The 18,325-nt window shown below is 31.7% G+C and overlaps 1 protein-coding gene across 2 annotated transcripts; it reads right to left on the reverse strand.

Moving 5' to 3' along the window:
* Positions 1-551: 551 nt before the first annotated feature.
* On the reverse strand, positions 552-15,593 carry LOC132758343 (S-adenosylmethionine decarboxylase proenzyme 1-like; the record flags this gene model as incomplete). 2 transcript variants are annotated; one of them, XM_060749968.1, is given in 9 exon segments in its annotated part: positions 552-6,475; positions 7,663-7,743; positions 8,305-8,379; positions 9,104-9,196; positions 9,511-9,591; positions 12,533-12,630; positions 14,485-14,587; positions 14,931-15,057; positions 15,507-15,593. In XM_060749968.1, coding segments are annotated over 9 exon segments (886 nt in total), but the record flags the coding sequence as incomplete, so codon positions are not given.
* Between the last annotated feature and the right edge of the window lie 2,732 nt (positions 15,594-18,325).

Genomic DNA, 18,325 nt, shown 5'->3' on the forward strand with positions numbered 1-18,325 from the left:
GCTAAACCTAAATAGATAGTGTAGGGGAGGGGAGGGGCTGGAGGAAAATACCAAAAGCTGTCAATAGGGAAGCATGCTCGACTTTTCTTAATGCTTGATAGTAAAATAAAAGCCTTGATTAAGTAAGAATTTACTCAGATTTCATTGACCAAACATTCATAATTCTGTCAAAATCCATGTTAGAGTTATGAGAATTTAAAAATGACCTGACATTTTGGTCTAAAAAAAGAGTTTGAATCCTTAGTGGTTGAGATATGATGCTGCAAGCAAACCATTAATCAAAGCCAACGCATATGCCAAGGTGATTCGGACAGGCTTACTCTTCTTTGAATAATTAAAACTAAAAACCTTTTTTGTTTCTAATTAAAAATATCTGAAGAAAACTTAAGCTTACTGTTACCATATAATTGAATATTTCAATAAAATAAAGATCAAATATACTGCCAAAGATTTTGGTGGCAAAACTGTTAACTTTTTTATATAATCTTTATTTAACATCAGAAACTTTTTACACATGAAGTCAATATTATAAATAATAACAAACAATAGAATTCCCTTATCTTGTTTATTGTGAGCATTTTACTGACAAAATAAAAACAAAATGTATATTTGTAAAATAAGCACTAACTATAGACCTAGATATTTTGAGAACTATTTTGTATCATGAATATAACTGTTATAATTTATGTTATCAAACAAAACTTAATTTACTAATAAAAAATATCAAGAGCTAATTTAACTGAACACATCTGTAGTATTAATATTTATTCCACACCTTCAATATCAAATGTGACCAATGAACTTTCAGCTTTTACACCATGTGATATCCAAATATAAATCATATTAAATTGGATCCAACAATCTTTCCAGTTTAACCCAGTTTTCATTCTCTAAGTCCAAAAATATAATGTCATTGATATGACATCACAAATGGAATCAGTCTAGGCTTAATTTGATCACCCACATCCAGAGTCCAAATATATCCATATTGAATTAAAGCTCTCTGAAAATGTCAAAATATTGGTGGTGTAGTATAAAGAAGTTATATTTATTGTTGAATTCAATACATGTACTGATATCATTTTTTTTACTTGTACATGTTGTATAAAGCTGCAAAAGCTCCGCCACCTTGTCCAATAAAGGTTTGACAGCTGTGTATTTAAAGTGACATTATGCTCATTTTTTGTTGTCAAGTTAAGTATATTTTAAATGAGTGACTATTATAAGTGTCTAACCAAAAAATGGATGGCAAAATATCAAAGCTAACCAAATTATAAAAAGACTGCCTCACTCTTTTCAAAAATTGAAAATTTCCAATAAAATTTCTAACAATATCTATATCATTGTCCATAAGTCATGTGATTTATTGATATTGTTTGCATAGTAAAATATTAAACTGAACACAATTACATGCCACATGCCATTTACACTTAGATCATAGATGGGCATAATGTCACTTTAATTCAATTTTGCTCTGTATAAATCGTCATAATGATAATAATAAGAACAATTTTATATCAAGTCATCAGTGATTAATATTTAATTTCTGATTTAACAAATAAATATCCTTGAAATATGAAGTTATCCTCTGAAACTGCAGAAGTGGATTTTAACGACACAAATTTATTTTCAATATAAAATTAATGGTCATTTTCAACATAGTTAAATTAAAACAGGTACACATTCCATAGGAATGAATAAAAATCTAAATATAACATAATATCATCTGTTTTAATATATATAAAGCAGTAAATGCAAATTTTAGCTCTTTCTATGATGTTAGGCTTTTGTACAAAAAAAAAACAAACAAACAGTATATATTATAAATGTATATTACTGAATATTTTTATTGATACCCCGATAAAGAAATGCCTTAATGAGTTTATGAACTGGTCAGAGCCATAAAGGTTCCATGAAAAAAGTATTTTGAGGATTATTTTTAAATCTAACAACAGGAGTGTGCTAAAACGCACAAAAAAATATGCCAGGGGTAAAAAACCCTGAAAAATATTGAACTATCCTAAACTTTTCTTGTTTACTTGGAACCACTTTTAAATTTTAAAGTAATACAAAATTTTGCATTAACAAAGACATTATTAAATGTACTGCATAATTTGAATTTACATAGATGGTATTCAAGTAACGCACATTTTTGCATTAACAAAGAATATATTCAAGATACAAGTATAAAACTAAAGTTGACAACTACATGATGACACAGGTTCTATGATATTGAATTATCAGCAGATTAGTATCGTAACATGTAATAAAAGGAACCAATCTTGAACAATATAATGTTGAGATTATTTTCAATGAGATTATTCAAAATCAGACAATCAGCACTAATCCACAACATCAGAATAATTGCTTATTCTAGATCTTAACAACAACAACAACAACATGTACTGTCACAGACATTTTTCTTATTGCTGAAGAATAAGCCAGTCTACTTTAAGACTTTACACCAAGAATTATAGTTAAATAGTTGCTTTAAATTTAGAATTTATTCATAGTTTAATATTTATTTAAAAATCTTTGCTGTCTAAGCAGGCTCTATACAGCTGGCAGTTCCAATTATTGTATTTAGGAGCTGAAATGATTTTAAACTCCAGATTGTTCCAAGTTCGAAGCTGGGCAATGCCACAACGCAATTCAGCAGGTAAAAGGATTTAAATATTGCTGTTTATTTAACAGACATATTGCCGACCAATAAAAGGTTATTTCTGTTCAATGATAGACCGGACATGACAATACATAATAAAGTCTTCTAAAAACAAAGTAATCAAACAATTTTAAGCTTAAGAATTATTTTTTTTCTAAATGGATTTAGAACAACAATAATGTACTAAACTCATGAAATGGCAAAGAAAGCCAGACACTTTTATGTATTTGTTTGTAGACAAAAACAGTTTGTTCACAAATGTATGCTAGACTTCTTATAAATTATGCAAATGTAAGTTTATTGGGAATGATTCACAGTGAATTAACAAAACACTTTACATTAGATACAAGAAAAAAAAACTAAAGGTTACAACAAAGTGATGTTAACAGTTTGCCTTAATGTTAAGCTGTAACTGAACATATCAAATCCCAAAAGAATCCAAATCGCCCTTTTATATCAATATTTTCTTAGTTTTACTAATGGACTGAGTGGTTAATTTGATAAAAGATTACAGTGTAAAATGATGCCTTACATTAGTTTTGATCCACATAAAAGATTTTGGCAGTATAGCTACACAATTCCCTTGGGTACAAAAAATAATACACTTGGGTAAAACATAAAGTTCCTTTTCTCTATTACCCTTTACTACATCGTAAAATTACAATGTAAAACCTGACACTGATCTCTTTCAAAATCATATATTTTTTTCAAAACAAAAGATCACTTGTCAATGCCCTTTATAAAAAATTTAACATGATCAAGTGGCGTTATACTTGTTCAATACTGAACATGAACAAGGCCTCCTAAAATACCAAGGAAACAAACACATTTAAAAGAAAAAGATTGCACATTCAAAAAAAATTATCCCCATTTCAATTCTAGAACAGGATAAAAATACAGTAAGAATTATTATAACCACTAGGGTAAATATTCTTTCATTTCCCCTACCTTTCTTGAAGCCCTTTTACTCAAGTCATCACAATATGTAGGTATAGACATTATATTTTTTATTTTTCAGTTGTATCTAAGTTTGGTAAAAAAGCAGTGGTGTTCCAAATTTTTAACAAAATTGCACATTGCACAAATATTATTTTATTATAGAAAACATATTTGAACATACAGTAACAATAAGATGGGAAAATACTGTAAGAAACAATATATTAACTTCTGGATATTACACAAATAAAATATATTCAGTTTCAAAATAACAATTGTTAATTGTTTATGCCCTTCATAAATATCCAACATGATAAATGTGGGGATTACATGCATATTTGTTTTAACAAGATGCAATGCAATCCATATCTTCTAAAAACAAACTATTCAATGAAACAAGAGGGCCATGATGGCCCTGAGGTCGCTCACCTGTATATAGGCCCCCGGAGTGAGGCCAGTTTAAACCCCAGGGCTTTTATTTAAACAAACTTAGAAGACACCCATTAGAAGATGTTTCATGATGTTAAGTTTTTACTACACACATATAATGATAAACAATGACCCTATACACATATTGTTAAAAACAATGATACCCCTGGGGCGGGGCCAGTTTTGACCCTAGGGCTTTTATTTGAACAAACTTTGTAGACACTTACTAGAAGATGTTTCGTGCTTAATATCTAAACTGTAGCTATTTGGGTTTTATCAAAGAAGATTTTTCAGTTTTTGCTATACACATATAAGGAAAATCAATGACCCCCGGGGCGGGGCCAATTTTGACCCCAGGGCTTTTATTTGAACAAACTTTAGAGACACTCACTAGGAGATGTTTCATGCTTAATATTTAAACTCTAACTATTTGGGTTTTTTCAAAGAAGATTTTTAAATTTTTGCTATACACATATAAGGAAAATCAATGACCCCGTGGCGGGGCCAATATTGACCCAAGGGCTTTTATTTGAACAAACTTGGTAGACACCCATTAGAACATGTTTCATGCTAAATATCTTAGCTCTAGCTCTTTGTGTTCTTTAAAAGAAGATTTTTTAAGTTTTTGGGAAAATCAATGACCCCCTGGGGCGGGGCCAATTTTGACCCCAGGGCTTTTATTTGAACAAACTTGGTAGACACTCACTTGAAGATGTTTCATGCCAAATATCTAAGCTCTAGCTCTTTGGGTTTTTTAAAAGAGGATATTTAAAGTTTTTTCTTTCGGTTGCCATGGCAACCAGAGTTCTGCATGGAATTAAATTCTTTGAACAATTTTTAAAGGTGGCCACCAAAGGAACATTCCTGTGAAGTTTGGATGAAATTGGCTTAGCGGTTTATGAGTTGACGTCATTTAAAGTAAAAGTTTACGGATGGCCGACCGACGGACGAAAAGCGATCATAAAAGCTCACCCTGTCACTTTGTGACAGGTGAGCTAAAAATAAACGATAATTCAAAAGAATTTATCATTAATCAAATTTACATACCCAATAAATATACAGTAAGATTAAATACCGACAGGGCATTGTAGCCGACCAGTGTCACCTATCTTCAGAGAAACCCTGGTGGCAGTAGGATAACACCATAAACACTAACAATTTAAGGATCACTTGTTGTGCAAGTTCAAACCCTGTCAGGGGCAAGCTGTTGTTTCCTTGGGCAAGATAGTTTACAGTCATTGCTCAGTACTTGTTGGTTCTAGGAACATATTCGAGAGTGTGTAGTTAGTTTTGTACAGAACCAAACTAAATCAAATTCTGTATAAACTAAAGAAACATTATGATTTACTTAAGTCATTATCAAATGTACATTCGGACAAAATACTATTTAACAACCAGTTGTAGCAGCAATTTAGCCAAATATTTTTTTTTTCATATTTCGTACTGAAGTGTACTTTATTATTTGAAAGTTTCATATAATGCTTATTCAAAGAGGCCTGACCATTTGAAGAGTTTGCAAGACTGATTGGTATTTAAAAAGTGTCATACATTCAGAACTAACTGTTTAATTATTTCATATATACTCAGTATATTTTCGATAGCTTTTGAGAAACATTTCAAAAGAAACAGCACTGAATGGCAGAAATCTAATAAAAATTTCATTTTGAAAAATCTTGTCTTGAATAACAGTTAAGGCTCCAATAGATGTATTATGCAGATTGAGTATGGCTCTGTACCACCTTCCTTGTATAAAATCATAAGTATATCAAAAAATTTAATTTATTATCCTAAAATATAAAATACCAGTTACCAGTATATATATGTGAAAAATTATAACTTAAGTAATAAGTTGTGTATAACAAAATTTATTATGAATATGTTTATGGAGAATGTGCAGTCAAATTATCTGACTTTCCTTGTCATTGAAGAGAAAGAGAATCTATATTTTCTAAGGCTTTTAAAGGATTTCCAAATAAATACCACTGCAATAGATGAGAAAAAGACACAACTCAATGCCCAAGCTAATGTAAGAAGTGAAATATAAGGGAAAAAATATTTGCTAAAGTATCTAACAGAGGGTCTGTCAATGCACTCTATACAAGGGTCAAAGGTGATGGTTAAATTATCGCATGACCTTGAGAAACAATTCGGGTCATTTACACGTAAGTTCTTTGAAGAGAAATCTTTAATATACCTAGTGTCCGATAACGGATGGAACTTGGAAGAATGTATAATTTCTTGAGAAATAACCTTAACCTTTGACCTGTTGCTATGGCAACTGACAGGAGCACCTCTGCTGAGACACCCCTAGATAACAGGGCGGCTGGTGAAGTAGGTGTAGGTAAGGTTGTAGTTCTTGAAGGTACAGAACTGATGGTCAACACGATTGTACTGGGTCTGATCAAGGAACGTGTCAAGGTCTTTGTGGCAGTCTTTTGCTGTAGACTCCTGAAAGGTAGATAGTACCAGATATATATATTGTAAACATATGTCAGGATGGGAGAAATATATACAATTCTTTTACAGTTTTCTAAGTTTAAAACAAGTGTTTCCAGCAACAACCGTGCCAAGTATGTTAATAATTTTGGACTTTAATACATACCAACTTGCTAGATGATATTGGGTAACAATGATGTTTATAAGTTATTTGTATAATATTAATTTATTGCAGTTTCCGACTTAATATCATACTAAAAGATCAAGACTAGTGACAGCATTTGTTGCATTTTTACTTTTATAAGGTTCAATGTTTGAAACACCAGAAATCCTATAAATCCAGCAATGGAAAGACAGCTGGATATCAGAATCTGAAATCCAGGATTTCAATGGCAGCCATGCTGAAATCCCATATAAAATCTGCAAACGAAAATCGCTAATACACAGAAACATGTCAAATAACTCAAGGGATTTCTGACCTTAAACAAACAAACTTTACATAAATCAAGGTCCTGAATTATGATTGACTGAAATTAATGTTAACAGTAAGAAGTATTCAATATAAAATATAAAGTGACAGATTTCAAAGATGTCTGCTTACAAGGAAATATAAGGAGTGAATGAGTTTGCTGCTATACATAAAGGTAGGTTTAAAATAAAATGATTATTTCTGCCAATTTAAATTAGTGTCAAATTTAAACAGAGTTCATTGGTCAATAAGGTATGTGAATCTTTTTCTAGTAAAAGTTAGCAATATATGGATCTATAGGATTTCACACTGTCACTGGGGATTTTATTACAAGTTCTGTTGTAAGTACATTTCATATCCAATCTTCCTAAAATGTTAAAAGACTGTCCCCACTCTTTTTATAAATTACACGTTCTCTATTACATAAATTACTTGATATTAACATAAATCTCCTTACCCAGATTGAGTTGTTTATTGTTCATGCAAAGTAAATTATAGAATTTATGTCAATTATGAAAAATTTGTAAACTTATTTTAACTTTCACCTGTTCACTCACTTTGTACCCTTGGACGGGCATAATGTCACTTTAAGTAACAAAAAAGAACCTTATGAAATGTAGTTACATCTTTCCTCTATTTTTTTTCCAAATGACCTATCCAGGGAATTAGCACATAAGGTGAAGGGTCCATTACTAGGTCACTACTAATCAATTTTGAAACAGTCTCTTACCTTGTTAGCAAAGATGGTCATCAGCACTTTTCCAGGCTTGAATGTGTTCAACACTCTATTTATGAGTCCAGTGTATGACTCCTGAAACAAAATCAAACCCTTAAAATCTTTTACTCATTCAATGTTCTTTTTACAGTAAAACTTTCTTTTACCTTTATATAATTTTAAACTGGAAATTTCATTCTGATGGTGATTTTTCACCTTTTTTAACAGAGGCCTATAAATGGCCTTGGCATATAAAAGGCCTCTTCAAAAAACGGACATTTTATTTAAAATCATGCAGTTTTCCTAAAAAATCAAAACTTACACCAGCTTTTTTCAGAATTCTTCCAAAATCAAGATGCCAAGGTTGCTTAAGGGAGAAAAATCACTGATTCATAAAAATCAATGAACAAATATGTTGAAATTTTACATAATTTCAATAACACCTCAATTTCAATATTATACCAAATATTTGAATTGTAAGGTGTCTATTGAATTTAAAACACCAATGCAGCAGCAAAAACACAAACAAAAAAACAATGTCTTATATAAGATGACACAAATAAGGAGCTTTAAGCTGGTGCATATAATGCAATATGTAGTGAATAAACATAAATATTGACTAAGGCTATAAAGTAGAATTCATCATACTTTACAAACCTGTGGCACATTACTCTCGAAGCTGACATAGGAGCAGTTTGGTTCTGGTGTCACATGAATGGTTATATACTGACCCTGAAATATAGGACACACATAGAATACATAGAAAGAAGCATATTTTACATACATAAGTTCTTCCGAGGCAGCAATTTCTTTTTATCAAACAATAAATTGGATAATATCTGAACAAGTCAAAATTATTTATTTGTTTAATGTTTGTTCTTAATGCACATTACAAAACCATCTGTATAAAATACATAAATTGTGTCTTTCAAATAGTAGCAAACAAAGAGCTGTCCATCTTTTTTCAGGGCTCAACATTTAGAAAAGGGGCATAACTCTGTTACTAGGTAACTAAAGAGTTATGGGACTTGTACCTTTCATGTTAGATAATCAAAGAGTACAAGAGTGAGAAGTATTAATTCATTCCTTTCAGTAGTTTTGGAGATACCAACTTGCAGGCAAAAACTTGGAAAATAGCTCTTCTTATTCTCTGACCAGCCTTTACCGTGTTAGTAATGCAGCAGAAATATACTGAAAAATCAGTTATTTTTTTCACATTATATGTAAAATATTACTTGAATCTTGAATCATAGTACTTTCACTAAAATCTTAGAACATTTTTCTCAAATTTGATTTTGGCTCATCTAGAGGCATGCAGCTTAAAGTCTAAAAGTATGAAACCCTAGTTAATCAACAATGAGCCACAATACCCAAGAATATGGTCAGGACATAAATAAAATGCTCATTGAATGTGGGTGTATAATAAAATGTGGGTGTATAATAACAGTATACATACATCTGGTAGCAGACCATTCATTGAATAGCCACATGGTTCAAACAAAAAGTCATCTATCTTTGCCCCAGGTATAATCTTATCAATGCCTGATTTCTGAAACATAAAACACTTACTAAAGTCTTCCTTATACAAACAATTACACCAATGTAATTCATAACCCTAAATTTGTATAATGAACTTGTCCCGATTTAAATTTAGAACTGTCCATTGTCTATGAAAGGGATTATAATTTCAAAACGCTAAAATTTACATGTTCACAGTAGTTTTAATCAGACTTCAAAGATGTTCAAGCTGGCTTGTTCAGGTTTTAAACTAGTCTTACTTACATTTACAGATCCTAAAGTTTTGATAGGGGTACTAACTCTTACAACATAGTATTAATCAACCATGTAAAATCTTCTACTTACCTCCCTTGCTTCTTTACCATCAGAACAGGTTTCTTTTGTAAAGACAGCCATCTTTTCTGGGCAAAGGTCCCACATTAGCAAGTACATTGAAGTTAAGGCAAAATACAGTCAGCAAATATTTTCTTATTACTACCTGTAGAACTTTTATTTATTGAAATGATACTGATGTTTTTCTGTCAATCAATAATTGACACACATTTGAAAAATAAATCAATAGTTTTGACTTTCTCTTATTAATTTAATGTCTATAAAATTTGAAAATTCCCCAAAACATATACAGAAGCAGGTATCCATGTCTAGAACTATGTCAATATGAAATGGACATATTTCAAATCAGTAACAACTTGAAATGGTCCAAAAAAAATCATGAATTTGGCATGATTTATAAACAAGACACATCATAAATGTATGAACAGAACATGATTTTTTACTGATATCATTCATTCAAGTATGAAAGTTAATTACAGATATTAAGTAATTATAATTGATTATCAGTGTATTCTTGATATTAATTTTGTCATCCTATATCAATATATCAATGATATGCTTTGCAGCTTTATGTACCTGTAACCATCAAGCGAGATGCACATAAATTTCTTCCCTTCCTATCTCTTTTAATTCATAGACCCTACAGCTGAATTCATGTTTCACATATATTGTGGTGCTCATGGTTTTTACAGGCTATATCTTATGAATGTAGGACAAAAACCCTACACCTCAAATTTTTTGAGAGTGAACAAAACACCACAAATGAATTATATACAGTGGACAAAACACCACACATGCTTTTTATAGAGTGGACAAAAACCCCACACCTTTAAATGTATAGAGTGGACAAAACACCAAACATGAATTTTATAGAGTGAACAAAAACCCCACATCTTTAATTTTATAGAGTGGGAAAAAAAAAACACCTTTAATTTCATAGAGGACAAAAAAACCCACACCTTTGATTTTATAGAGTGGACAAAATCCTCACCCTTTAATCTTATACAGTGGACAAAACCCCCACACCTTTAATTTTATACAGTCACTGTGGACAAAACTCCCACACCTTTAATTTTATACAGTCACTGTGGACAAAACTCCCACACCTTTAATTTTATACAGTCACTGTGGACAAAACTCCCACACCTTTAATTTTATACAATCTTATACAGTGGACAAAACCCTACACCTTCATTTTTATACAGTGGACATGGAGTGTGTTATGGTCCCCCTTACATCTTATTGATATCAGCACAAAAGGTACTAAAAGTGATCAAAACTTTTCTTCAGTATTGTTCTTTTAGTATTTCAACCATTAAAAATATTGAACATGCTTTGGACCTCTAATTTTGCCCCATGCACAAAAATATCCATAAAACACAAAAATCAACATAATGCCATATAGAAGGGGAAAGTTACACCAATCAATATGGCATTCGTTTTGTACTATTGTACTACCCTGTGGTTAAAAGCTGCTCTATTTGGAACGATTTTCCATGACAGTGATTTGCCTAATGAATTAATAATCAGGTATGGCCACAAGGATAAATCGGTTAATTGGATAATGTTCTGTAACAAGCATTCCAGTGTAAAAATCTATATATCAGTTATAAACAACCTTGGCCAACATGATCGACTGCTCAGTGAAATGACTTAGCGAATCTGTTGGTGCTTATTTTTGTGATTACCTGGCTAATTTTTTATTAAAGGTACAATCCATTTTTTTTTAAATTCTTTAGAAAATGTCAAACATGTGTTCATTTATGTTTTAATTATGGATTGAGAGCATGTTTCATGTTAAACAACTGAAAAATGCAGCACTGAACAGTAATGTGTCATAAAAGTTAAATGTACATAAAGTAGTATTTTGACTTCCAAACAGTCTATTAATTAACTAATATTATCTATTTGCTGACAAGAGCCAAAGAAGCAAAGGGCAGTTTATCAATGTGGCAAATGAGTCATTTTATAACAATGTAACAAGATACTAAACAGTTTGTTTTTTAGAAATAAAAATTATAGCATTTTTGAGGTGTAATGGGCCTTTAACCAAACTTGCCATTGAAATACTTTATCAAACAACAAAAAAATAGGAAATACAGTCAAACCTGTATAAGAGAGACAGTATTGGGAATTTATAAAAGTGTCTTTCTTATACAGGTGGCTCTCTTATCAAGGGCTGAACTCTGGCTAGGAAAAGTGACTATTTTAAACTATTTTTTTAGATACGACGTAAAACACCATGATTTGCCTTTTTTTTAACTTACCTTTAAAAATTTCTGCCTTTAAAATAAAAAACTTTCTATCCGTTCGTTATCTATGAAATAATGCTGTTTGTTTGTTTGTTTCATTTTACGCCTTTTTCCAACAGTATTTCAGTCATATAGGCGGGTAGTTTCCTAATCATCGTTCCTGGAGAGTTACATCAGTACTAGACTACCTTCCTCCGCGCTAAACTACCAAAGCATCTTCCGCGGATCGAACCCACGCCAGAGAGGTAACTGGATTAGAAGTCATCGACTCTAACCCCTCGACCACGGAGGCGGTTATGAAATAATGCAGATTGAAAATTAGAGACTGGAGAAGTCCATTTAAGGAATTCTGCTAATGAAGGGTTAAATTTCCTAAAACATGTTTTAACATGTTAATGGAATAAACAACATTACAATAAGAATCGTAGATTGGTAGTTTTATGGTGAGGAGAATTAAATTATCAAGTTGTATGGCTGAAGCAAAATTGTATCCCTAAGAGGTCAATGTTTTTTTTTGTTTAGTTTTTTAACAAGAATTTGCAGCAACAGTGGCGTGGGAACAAATTATTTGAAGCCTGGCATCCCTGACATCTAACCTACAATTGACCCTACCCTGCACCCTGCCATGTTTTTTATTACTAGTAATATCCCTTCAATTTTTACCTAGAATACAATAACCTTGCTAAGATGAATTAATCAAATGCACAACAACCTTGATTATCAAAATTTCAGTAAATATCTGTTAAGTCATATGATTAAAAGAACAATCATAAAAAGGATATTTCTACAGTCTGATCTGGCTGGGAAACTCCCACCTCGTCCATCGTGTACAAATACCAGCAGTCTCTGTTAATACGACCCAAGGTATAAGCTGCTCCATCTGAATACAGAACAAGTACAACATTTGTTGTCACTTATAAATAATAGTATATACCATGCAAAACATAACACCAAAGTCACTTTTAGTATTAAAATTTAACACCAAACACAAAAGAAGTTCACAAAATTTAATGCATTTAAAATTTCTATAATAAACGTTCTTAGACAATAAATTTCCTTTTAAATACTAAAATATTGTATTGTGACAAAATAACAAATTCACTTATCAAATAATGATATTTACCACAGTCATAAAACAAACAAAAAAATTTTGCAAATAGAGCTATTCTAAAATATAACATGGTAAAAAAACAAGGTCACTATAAATGCTACATTATATGATGCAGAACAATAAGGACACTTTGTCTACAATTTGCAAAAACAGCATTTATGACTTTACATGTTACCTTGCTTATCTACATCTGTTACTTAATATATGCTCAATATGAATCTTAAAACTTCTTCAACTTAAATGCAAAGGAAACATATTTTAGCAGATGTTTACCAGGGTCTGAGTCAGATATTGTTTTCAAGTTTTCAATTCTGTACAATTCTTAATTTCATTTGTAATTAATATATACTAAGTGCCTCTTGGGTTTTGATTACTAACATATTGGGGATCTGTAACATAGGTTAAAATTCTGTTATAATCAGTTATATTTTCAGACTAAAGATTAAAATAACCGCTTTTGACTCTTGGCCTTATTGGTTATTTTCGTTAGCACATCTGTTGCCTCAGATAAAAGTGAAAACCCTAAGAACCACATTGTCAGGCCTCAAAGTTATAAAAGGTTTGTCTTAGATCTGCATTTTCATTGGTCAGAACACATCCTGTGCTGGTTTCTGACCAATCATGAACCTGATGTCTGATACTTATCAGCCAATCACCAGCACATACAATACCCTATCATACAGAAGTATATATACGTGAAATTCATCATGTTAGCAGATATTATATAAAACATGCATTTAATCAACAATTACTTTGACTACTATGTCATTTATCTTGTATATTTAATAACATCTACATCATTTGAAAGCTGGTGATATAAATCTTTACATTTTAATGGATCTGTAAAAAATTACATGTAATTCACACTTCACATAACTTATTAGAAAACCTTGCATTTTTTATATATAATGGAATAATATAATGTAGTATCTATTTCTATTCAATGTAATAGAAACACACTTTAATTACAGAGGCAGCTATGTTTTTACATATATTAATTTACTTTGAAATATTTGGCGACCAGCCAATATTAATATACAAATATGCAAAATATAAATAGATATTTGTTTGTTTTGCATGTAATTTTACCTTAAATGCATTACCATCACAAACCTGGGTTTTCATTATAAACAGATTGGCAATCCATATGAATGGTTAAAATGCTATTTAAATGATATTTATCTGTCGTATTTTGAGCCTTATGATTAAAATATCCCCTTTGACCTTGGCAAAATCAGTTGCTCTAGTAAGCACATCTGTTACCTCAAGACAAAAATGAAAACCTTGCAAACACAAGAGATTCTCACCATTCACCTTATGGAACCTGAAATTTCTAAGACATAAGATGTTTGACATAAAAGATGATTTGACACACACACAGAAGATGTTTGCAAAAGATGCTGACACAAAATGTTTGACATAAAAGATGATTTGACACAAAAGATGTTGACACAGAAGATGTTTGACACAAAAGATGTTTGACATAAAAGATCTTTGACATAAAAGATAATTGAAACAAAAGATGTTTGACATAAAAGATATTTGATACAAAAGATGTCTCAGAAGATGCTTGACACAAAAGATGTTTGACACAGGAGATGTTTGACACAAAAGAGGACTCACTTTTGAAAAGTGTATCAAGATGCTCCACTTCATTTTCGAAGGTGCGATGTATTCCATGTTGCTTGTCCGGCTGCATGAAATTTTTACGGGAGTAAAAAATATCCTGTAAAATATCAAATAAATTTTTTTAAACACCTTTTGTCAAATCATTAAAATCAATCATTAACAGAAGCCATATTACCATGTTTACAAATAGAAAATTCACTATTCAATGGAAGGTTAGTTTAAACACTTTTATTAATTAATAGGCTTACAGCTTAATTGAACCTCCTTCCTGTCTTCTTCAAGAAACTAAACAGTACAGTTGAAAGTGGTGTCAAGTAAACAAACAAATGGTTAGAAAATAGACATGCATGTATAGCCAATCATTCAAATATTTACAGTCATCCAAAACCAAAATTGATACATAAAAATATTATAGAAGTAAAAGATAAGCACCAACTTACAGCAACATTGTCAAAACCGCATTTCTCTTTAACCAGTTTCAGCAGAGGCTCTATAGCAAGAAGAAGTGTGGTTGTCCCACATGTCTTCAAGATGAACCGCCTTTCTGTTACAAACATACTGCTTTCACTGAAATGAAACGAGAATGGTCATAAATTTGTAGGCTAGATAATAATGCCCTATACATTTTGTAACTTTGTTGTGAACTTGAAATAACTAAAATTTCAGGAAAGCCTGTGTTGATTAATTACACGATTTATACAAATATTTTGATTTGTGATAAAGCAGTGTATTGGAGTGATGGGATAGTAAAAGTTTTCTTTTAATGGACATGCTAGTGACCAGGGGTGGGTGCCTGACATGATCCATAAATAATTCTAGATACATGAGGTGGACATGGGTCAGACCATCAATGATATTTTTTTAACCATTAGTTGGCTTAATGCCCCTACATCTGTGTAGGCAATGAAACTCTGTATTGATAAGTCACAGAATACTAAATATCAAATCTGGGATGGATTCATTGAATTGTATTTAAAATTAAGAAAGGGAAAATTGCATTAATGATATACATATACCTGAGAACATAGGAGTCCATATCATCAATCTGTGTACAACTTATGATCTCACACTGCACTAGATTTAGCAGTTTCACCCATTCTGACCTAAAATCATAACAAAGTAAAATACTCTAGATAATCCAACACAGGTGTGTGTGCAAGTTATAAGCCAAAGACCAATGTACATTGTAACTTGATCAATTTTATTCATTTCAACATTTACAAATTGTAACACTATAACAAAATAAAACAGGTCTAGGATTTCATGATATTTACGGAAATTCTAAACATTTAGGGACCTTCCAAGGCATATAAGTACATGTATACAGATTTTTTTTACTTAAACATTTGTACATAAAATATGATATGAGGGGCATATTTTAATTTGTGGCAACAACTCAATTTAACCATGATTTGCATGTGAAAGTACATGAGATTGTATACTAATTATACTGTTGGAAGATTATTGATTTTTCTAACAAACAGTCTATTTTCGCATGATTTGCATGTCAATTAGATGTCTTTTTAACTGGATTTTACGCTATACCAATACAGTATAGGTCAGCTTTTATTAGTGGAAGAAGATCTCAAGTGACATCTGTACATTATTTCAGACACAAACAGGCACCTGAATAGAACTATCGATGTTACGTAAGCTAGCTGATTAACAGAAACTTTTTCTTACATGTAGAATCAGATGAAGCGCTGCCTTGCACTGCCGCTGAGGGAACCTACAGTAGTGAGAGCAAAGTGGTAATTGCTCGACTTCAAACCACTCAGCCACAGATGCCCCATTAATCAAATATTAGTCTTATCCACAGGTGACCATGATATGTTATCCAAAGCATTTTCACATTGCTATTTAATAATGTGATACACTATATCTTTTAACAATTCAAATTTCATTATTTTGAAGAAATTCAACATATACATTCAATTTCATGTGATGTTTCAATATGATAAGACTTTGTGACTTGGACAGAAATGGTGTTAACTCTAGGACAGGGACAAATTAAAGATATACTATGCTTATCTTTGAGTAAAATATTTTTATCAAAGAAATTTATTGAAATCTATCAAATTCTTACTGAATATGACTAATTTGAATAAAGGAATGAATGAACTATGTATTGGAAGCTGTGTTCCCTATATCAGGTCAAGTAAAGTTGATCTTATCTTAAAAACAAGAGCGATCAGTAATCACATGTATCGCCTCATGATGGCCAATTTTATGTTGGGACAAGTTTTGTGACAGACGGACAGACAAACGGACAGTGCACAACTAGACTTGGTATTGATCATTCCTGTAAAGTTTGGATAAAATTGCACCAGTAGTTTATGAGGAGAAGTCCGGACAAGCTTTTATCTGGCAACACATAGAAAAAAACACCTTTTTATCAAAGGGCCATAACTCGACCAAAAATCATTCAACCGGCAAACCCGTGCAATATGCCCAAGGACTTGAGCTACAGATCAATCCTGTAAAGTTTCATTGAAATTGCATTAGTGGTATAAGAGAAGTAGTCCGGACAAACTTTAAAAATAAAAATTATTAAAGGGCCATAACTCTGACAAAAATCATTGAACCGGAAAATACTGACAATATGCACAACTAGACTTGGTACTGATCATTCCTGTAAAGTTTGGATGAAATTGCACCAGTAGTTTTTGAGGAGTAGTCCGGACAAACTTTTGTGTATCTGGCAACACACAGAAAAAAACACCTTTTTATCAAAGGGCCATAACTCGGCCAAAAATCATTCAACCGGAAAACCCGTGCAATATGCGCAAGGACTTGAGCTACAGATCAATCCTGTAAAGTTTCATTGAAATTGCATTAGTGGTATAAGAGAAGTAGTCCGGACAAACTTTAAAAATAAAAATTATTAAAGGGCCATAACTCTGACAAAAATCATTGAACCGGAAAATGCTGACAATATGCACAACTAGACTTGGTACTGATCATTCCTATAAAGTTTGGATGAAATTGCACCAGTAGTTTATGAGGAGTAGTCTGGACAAGTTTTGTGACGGACGGACAGACGACGGAGAAGTGATCCCTATATGTCGCCACTACTCCGTAGAGGCGACACAAAAAGAAAGTTTTTTAATGACACTATATGTTCATATTGTGACAACCTGTAGTGTTTAGAGTTTAAAGCAGCATGCCTCCAGATTCATGCTAATTTTCATAAAAATTTAAAAATGAATTAAAAAGTATAATATTGTAAAGCTACCAAATTTGAAAAGAATGCAATTTACACATCATCAATAGCATTTACAACCCATGTAAGTTACCAAAAAGAGGTCAAAATATACAACAAGACCTGTTGATAGGACAGCAACACTTGACTATTCTTAGCACTTGATAATAAAAGAGCCTTGATAATGTAAAATTTTCTGAGTTAACAAAAGGGCAAAATTTTTCTTTAAATCCATGTTAGTTATAGGCCTTGGAGAGAGTCCTATTACGTTCTCAAAGAACTTGTTTCAAATCCAGTTGTCAATAAAGATGAAAATATCTGAGGTAGAATGCAAACCTAAATGTAAATTCTAAGTTGAAAAAGGCACATTTTTCTGTCAAAATGCTTCATAGAGCTACCTACTTCTGTCTACCAATTGGGGTCATGATGGTTTACAAGTGTGCAAAGTTTCAAAGCCATATCATGTCCATGGACTTTGAAAATATTTGATGTGTTACAAAACTTTAATGTAAATCTAAGTCAAAAAGGGGCATAATTCTGTCAAAATGCTTGATACAGTTACCTCCTCCTGTCTACAGTTTAGGATCATGATGGTTAACAAGTGTGCAAAGTTTCAAAGCCATATGTCCATGG

This window comes from Ruditapes philippinarum, unplaced genomic scaffold (genome assembly GCF_026571515.1).
Source record: "Ruditapes philippinarum isolate M1 unplaced genomic scaffold, ASM2657151v2 ctg11467_1_1_1_1, whole genome shotgun sequence".
In the NCBI taxonomy this organism is placed as follows: domain Eukaryota; kingdom Metazoa; phylum Mollusca; class Bivalvia; order Venerida; family Veneridae; genus Ruditapes; species Ruditapes philippinarum.